Source organism: Carya illinoinensis, chromosome 13 (assembly GCF_018687715.1).
Source record: "Carya illinoinensis cultivar Pawnee chromosome 13, C.illinoinensisPawnee_v1, whole genome shotgun sequence".
Classification (NCBI taxonomy): Eukaryota; Viridiplantae; Streptophyta; class Magnoliopsida; order Fagales; family Juglandaceae; genus Carya; species Carya illinoinensis.
Window position 1 is genome coordinate 33,845,082 of NC_056764.1, and position 7,096 is coordinate 33,852,177.

Genomic DNA, 7,096 nt, shown 5'->3' on the forward strand with positions numbered 1-7,096 from the left:
TTAAACCTCCTGCCTTTCATGCGGATATATATTATCTCTCGCTACTACAAAAACCTTAACATTTTGTCACATATATATATATATATAGGACTGACTCACCTTCTAAAACTCTCTGTCGATAAAGGAAAAAGAAAGTCTTGTTTTCCATAAGAAGTCTCCCTCCTTATTCCTAACATTGGTAACCCTCCTATATCTATATCTATAAATATATATATATTATCTGATAGATAGGTACCTAACATAAAGTGCCTTCAAATGGACGCAAGAATGAAAATCTTCATACATACACAACAATACAAAAGGGATAAATGGATAATGCATTCTGTCAACGAACAGGATTCACTTAATGCCATTTACATGGACCAAGAGCTTCTTGCACTGATAAAAAGGTTGAGTTTTCTAAATTTAGGACACGTTGGATGCAGTTGTTAATAGGGGATGTCTTCCTGATCTTCAGACAAATCCTAAATATTATCATCATCTTCCTTGTTATCTGGTGAAATTCTTAATTAGGGCCACCTGGTTATAGATCGAGCTGACAGCTGAGCAGTAAATAATCCTTATAAGGGAGAGATGTAAAATAAGGAACTCTTGACAAAGCCTAACCCTTTTTTTTAAAAAAAAAAAGAAGAAGAAATCTAAATAAATTAAGTGAGACAAAGCCTAGCCCTTGATCATCGGATTGCATGAAGTAACATAGAGGTATTTGAGACATGAAGGAAAATGAAAGAAAGAAGACAAAAGTTATGACATTTATATACGCAGGCATTTCCAAAAGTTGACAAAGAATGAGATTCAAGTAGAGGGAATGGACTAAAAAAAAGCAGGAAATTACCTGTCGAATACATATTGATGAGTCGTGACAATTTGTTCGTAATATTTATTGGGCATACACATAATTTCCGCATGATTAAACCAGAAGACTAGTGGCAGCTGGATCTATACACACTTTGACGCTAGAGCCTGCGATCAACCTTCAACAAAATTTCCGACTATATTTGATATTTATTTAAGGCAGACCCACCCAAAATAAAGTAATTCGAATATTGGCTGTGTTATAATTATCTTCGACTGCATTAAGTTCTAAGAGAGAGAGACTACACGGGAACATCTCGACAAAATTTCCAGCAACTCATGATCAGTTGTTTACATGTATGTATGTATCACGAGCATGCAGCAGCCTTAAGAAAAATCAGTGGAAAATTGAGAGAGAGAGAGAGAGGTAGCAACGAATTTGCATGAACAAAGCCAAACCAGGATCAAGCAATAACTGGACCCGAAGTGGAACTGTGGAGTTAGACGTGGGCTAGAAATAGTCGAGAATTCCCAATCTTGTACCACTGCTTTTTGGGTCTATGCCTGCTGCTGCTGCTGTAGAATGCCTGCACCCCCAGAGTTATGGTATAGAAATACATTTTCTCAGTCTAATGCTGCAACAAAAGCTTCATCTCAAACCTACAGGAATGAACAGCTTCTCTATCCTGTAAAAAAATATAGCTTCACATGATGCTAATTTTTTATTTTATTCAGTTTTTGGCACAATACTAATTTACATACAGAGGCAAAGGCAATCTTGCTTTACCGCTAAGACAAGAAGTTGATTTTAGATCTTATCGTTCTGCATATGAAATCAATCCAAGCTGAGGTAAATGATGCAAACGCAAGTGCATTTAGACCAGCCTTAACCAGCAGGTAAGAGGGCCACTACCAATCTTATCATGTGAAAGGATAAAAGTTTGAAAATAGCAAACTGCCAAGAAGTATGTAGGCTGCAGAGTATGCCCAAATCAGATATGCCCATCTCTTACGTTGTACCATTAGATTTGAGGCAAACCAATAAAGGGGAGGGCTGGCAGACAAAAAGCGTGTAGCCACCTGCCAAAAACCAAATCTTCAGAAAAGCCCTATCTTCGAATAATGGCAATCCAGCAAATTTAAAATATACTTGAAAAGAGCTAATTCAAAATATACTTGAAAACAGCAAGAAGCAAAACAAAGAACTACTTTATACTTCTAATGACGAACCAGAGTGCAACACCTCAAGTGTATGTCCAGAAGTAGATTGTTATAAGCAAGTTTTTATTAATTGAAAATAAGCAACATTTTCAAAGGATCCATACAATGGGATTGTTATTCACAAAAGATTATAAGGCAACATCACCGAAATTGTTAAGCTTCTTTCCAAAGACACCGATTAAAAGATTGCAAATCCAAGGCCTGCATTACGAAGCACTAGGAAGACAGTTGCAGAGTTTCAGTTTTTTTTGGATAGGCAAGTTTCAAGTTTATTTGGGAATACTCCATGCTTCACAAACTATAAACAAATAGATGCAAGTTTATTTAAAAGCATCTTGTGCTTCACAGAAATAAAGAAATAAAAAGAGAAATTTATTAGTCAATGTTTTCTTGAGTTATAAGTGGGCTATATCTTTGCAAAATAGTGCTCATTTTGTAGAACTCAGGTGTTTTTGTTGATTCTCTTTTGTTATTCTAATAGGGGAGCATAAATCAGTCAAGTTGCTCTACACCTCTATTGGGCACCCAATAGACAACCACATATAGCAGGTCAACTTTCTTGTGAGCAAAGAGATGAAACTCGGCACAGGTTATCTAGTCCTACTTCCAAACCTATGAAGCTGTAGAAATAACCCCCACGGACCTCCATATGATTATCAGCAAGCATACCCTTTACATGCTCAAAACTAAGTTGAACCAACACGAGAAAGCAACCAGTGCAAAATAAATTAGTAAGGCCGATTTATAAACGGTATAATCTTCAACAGATCAATGAAAATAATCAAAGTTAACAGATGAATGAGTCTAACCTGCACATGCATGACAAAAAATGCTGTGGCTGCCATAAATGCCAATTGCAGAATAAATGGGAGACAAGAGACAGTCAAGTATCCCAGCTTTGCTAATGAATCATTTTCCAGTGGGAGAGCAACAGGATCCCCTCTAGTCATATGCTTCCTCTGTCTGAGATTGTGACGCCCTGTTGCAAGCAATCATTGGCTGTAAATGTCGTTCATCATAATGAAAAATGAAGGATCACACCTCTAAAGAATATAGTTAGCTCATGTGCCCAATTACACACCGCAAGCAGACACATGAAAGTATGGGCCACAGTATAAGGTAGAAGACATTAGAATGAGCCAAACACTAAAAATGAAAAAATACGATTACGCTTCTGGGCACTCTGTAGAAAGAGAACAAAATAAATGTCTAAAGACAGGTCCAACTGGTTATCTAGACAGTGACTTTAACTATTCATGATTTGATGTATGATATATTCCCTACAATGAAAGCATAAGTCAATTAGTGTCAAGAAACACAATTTTTTTAGTAATACCTTGAATCTTAGAAAAAGATTTACCTGGAAAGCGGGCAATACTTGATCTTTGAACTGTCTCCAGAGAGAAAAGCACAGCTGAAGAATTCTTTTCCTCAACAGAAGCTAGAAGGCCCAGTGAGAAAAAAATTTCAGGCCTTGACTTTGCATAATAGACAATAGAACAAAGTGCCAAAGACAATATAGGAGATGCAAGTAAGAAGTTTGGCAACTGTTTCAGCTGAAAATATCTCAAGAAACCTACCCCCCTGGCATCAAAAGAAACCATCAGTGTGTATAATATTTATATATATATAAACGTCTCTTTTGTGTTTTATTATTTAAATAATAATAATATTACAAGATATTACAGAAAGAGAATTTTTTTTTTTTTTTTTTGATGTCGGGGAACCTCTCCAAGGCAGGGCCCTTTGGACCCACCCCTGCAGAATAAACCCCGGTCCCGTGCACCACACCTTCGGAAGTTTCCCTACACAGAACTGGTTAAATCGCTGGCTTTTCACCGGGGGGTGTGGCCCCAAAGGATTGTTTGCACCCATGAGGTGTTGAACCTTGGACCTTGAAGGGAATGAGACCCCAAGACCAAGGCCTTCACCACTTAGGTCAACCCCTTGGGGTTAGAAAGAGAATTTAAATATACATAGAGACGTAGTTCACTGCTGCAAGTTACATGGACTTAAAAAAATAACCATTTTTTTTTTATCTGAAAGCTAGAGAAGGCAATCGATTTTATGAGGCTCAGAACAGATATGAAAGAATTGATGATGCTCCCAGTGAAACAAGCATTCATTTCAAGATATTTCTGTAAAGCAAGTCTCAACAAGCAAAAGGAAAATTTTAAATCTATCACCCATCTATCTGCATGATAGGTAAAAGAGTTTCAAGCATTACAGCTGCATAAAAAGCAATGAGGCAATTAGCAAGGTGAAAACCCATCAACACTAGAAAAAAAGATGAGCATACCAATAATGACTTTGAATATAGTTGTACAGAAGAGGTAGTCTTGCTTTGCACCAGGGCCTCATTTCATCTATGGAATCTCCTAGACATATATTGTAGTATCCATATGCTTGAAACGCAATAAATGGAGTGAAAATACATATGCAGCGCAAAGCACCAGAAATAAGGACCTGTACCGCCAACTGGAATAGAAATAAGAATTACAAAATCACCATCTTGGCCTATGCATCAAATGAAAAAACTGAACATAGCCTTGCACAAAAAAGGGAGTAATTTCATATCAACGATCTCAGACTGTACTACTTTCTTGATAAACATAAAAGAATAAACCAAATAATCTTTGATCAATTGATTTCTTGGTCTAAAATGGTGGATGCTTTTGGCTGACAAGAACTACCCTTTCCATTTGTGATAGAGCCAAAAGAGTCTATTGAGATGCATGAACAAATAGTTTGATCAGTTTTCTTTACCTTAGTTGGTAAATGTAAAATGATTATTTGCATATGTCAAGACTAGAACAGTCGATCATGTAAACTTGTTTTGTAGGAGACCGATTCAAAAAATTTGGTTGCTTGAGCCAGTATCTTATTCCACGAAAAGAAAGAATAGCCTCAACCATAAACAGAAAATATGTCAGAGAAACAACACGGTATCTCACATAAGCATGTCTTTTGACAAATACAGCATCATAAGCTTGATGTAGCGTCTGAAAACAAAAATAGCCCGCGTTAAGCACTCCGTTAGACCTGGCACAAGTAGAGAGAGCAAGCAGAAGAACAGCAATACTATTTCCACCTGTGACCAGGTGGTATATCCCTCCAATAGAAAACAAGGCATACAGACTCTCTGAATATCTGTCATAACAGGAGCAAGAATAACAACTACACTTAGATTCATCATTTATTTCAAACATAGACTTCAATGGAATGGGCCAGAACATTACATCGCCGAATAAAATACCGATGCTGGATTGAAGCAAAACAAGATGGAAGCCCGCAATGCGGAGTCAGAATCCTTCAAAATAATAACTGAAAGCCTGTAAGCGTGAAAAGAGAACGAGAAAAACAAGAAGCAATTAGAGAAGGGAAAAAAACAGATATAAATGTGAAGAAACCATGCATGTAGTTGACTTTCACGGGCAGAGTACTTAATTTGAGTCTAAGCAATTGTATATCCTAATAATCCAATGAATTATACATCGACCTATATACAGAAAAATCAGACTGAATAATTTGAACTACAATTCATATATATATATATGACCAAAAAATGAAATTCTTATACGAGAAAAAACAGAAGAAGAGGAAACGCTTTCAAAGAAAAAAAATGTAAGTAAATTAAACTCACTTGTAAAAGTATATCGCCGCGAAGACAAACGTGAGGTTATTGATCACATAGCCAGACAGCCCCAGCACCGCTCTATATCCAATTAACGGTACCAATGGCGCAAATACTGAAAGAAAAAAAAAAAAAAAAAAAAAGCTTATTTTTTTAAAATGATGATAAAATAAGATCATTATCTTCGGAATGGAAGGGGAAAAGAAGTCGACGTAAAATGAAGGAAATGAACATCACAAACCCGTGCGAGAGAGGAAGGAAATTGTGAGGGGGAGGAGAGGGAGGAAGGCGTAGGACTGCTCGTACTCGTAGCCGCAGTGGGCGATGCGGAGGAAGTAGACGGAGTCCCACACGACGCCGCGTTCGACGGCGGAGGCCACAGAGGGAAAGAGAATCGGTGGGGGATCGTGGTGGTGGGATAGGCAGGAAGGGTTGAGTGGGGCGGAGGTGTCGTAGGGGGTGAGGAGTGTGCGCCAGACGATGGTGAGAGCTAAAAGGAGAAGTCGGGAGAGGATCGACGATCTAAGGACCAGTGATTGGTGGCGCTTAGAGCCGAATGTGGGGGTGATCGTCATGGGGGGGCGGAGGTCCGTTGCTGAACGATTAGAACTGGGAGTATGACTATGGCCTCTAGGTCTATCAGTAGCCACCACCTTGAGAGTCATGGAAGACCAACGGACAGCCTCCCTCGAGTCCCTCTCGGAAAGAAAAAAAAAAACCCACCAATGTCACCGGGCCCCTTTGTGGTGGGCTTTGAACCTCTCGCATCCACATTTTAACGGACTATTTGCCGCTTGTTGGGCCAGAACATTTGGGCCTTACGCTCTTTCCCTTCCGTTTGGGTGGCCTTTCCATTTGACTGCATGTACTGCACTTTTCATCTTAAAACTATTATCTATATATTTCTTGAAATTAAGAATGATCAGAAATTTTAATTTATTCCACCTTAAATTATTTATATTTTTCAAATTCTATCATCCGTAGGATCAAACCATCCATATAAATGAAAAACTGTTCACACCACACAATCTTAAAGGTCAAATTTTAATCAAATGCACAAATTAATATATATATATATATATATAAGTAATTTACCTAAAATTTAGATAATTTGGGTTTTAAACGGAAACAAAAATGTTAGCTTATGGCTACAAAGGAAAATTCAATTAAAAAACATGCAAGTTGTGTGAATTACTCACAGTTTCTAATGCTACATTAATACTTACCATTTCAAAAATTAAATACATGTGGAGGCCCATACCTCAAGAAGTAACAAATAAGTACTAGTATTGATAAATTTCATAAAGAGTTTTTTTATTCACAAGTATACTGTTTATATGGCAAGACTTGATTTGTAAGAAATTTAATTCTTAAACTTCTGTTACAAATCATATCGTATGGCTAATGGTGAGGAGGGTCTATCCTTCATTCCGGCTTGTAAATAAA

At 37.5% G+C, this 7,096-nt stretch overlaps 1 protein-coding gene across 7 annotated transcripts; it reads right to left on the reverse strand.

The window, feature by feature from the left end:
• Positions 1-814: 814 nt before the first annotated feature.
• On the reverse strand, positions 815-6,357 carry LOC122291686 (GPI mannosyltransferase 2-like). 7 transcript variants are annotated; one of them, XR_006236731.1, is made up of 9 exons: positions 5,892-6,352; positions 5,660-5,765; positions 5,256-5,348; positions 4,971-5,166; positions 4,316-4,494; positions 3,377-3,600; positions 2,826-2,995; positions 1,583-1,875; positions 815-1,481 (listed from the first exon to the last, which is right to left on the reverse strand). XR_006236731.1 is itself a non-coding variant. In XM_043099554.1 (8 exons), the coding sequence occupies exons 1-8, from the start codon at positions 6,313-6,315 to the stop codon at positions 1,425-1,427; spliced, it is 1,449 nt and encodes a 482-aa protein (XP_042955488.1). In that variant the 5' UTR covers positions 6,316-6,356; the 3' UTR covers positions 815-1,424. The 7 variants fall into 7 exon arrangements, 4 of the variants coding, with proteins under 4 accessions (XP_042955488.1, XP_042955487.1, XP_042955489.1 ...); XR_006236732.1 differs by having other exon boundaries at positions 815-1,497; XR_006236733.1 differs by lacking the exon at positions 5,256-5,348 and having other exon boundaries at positions 5,892-6,354.
• Between the last annotated feature and the right edge of the window lie 739 nt (positions 6,358-7,096).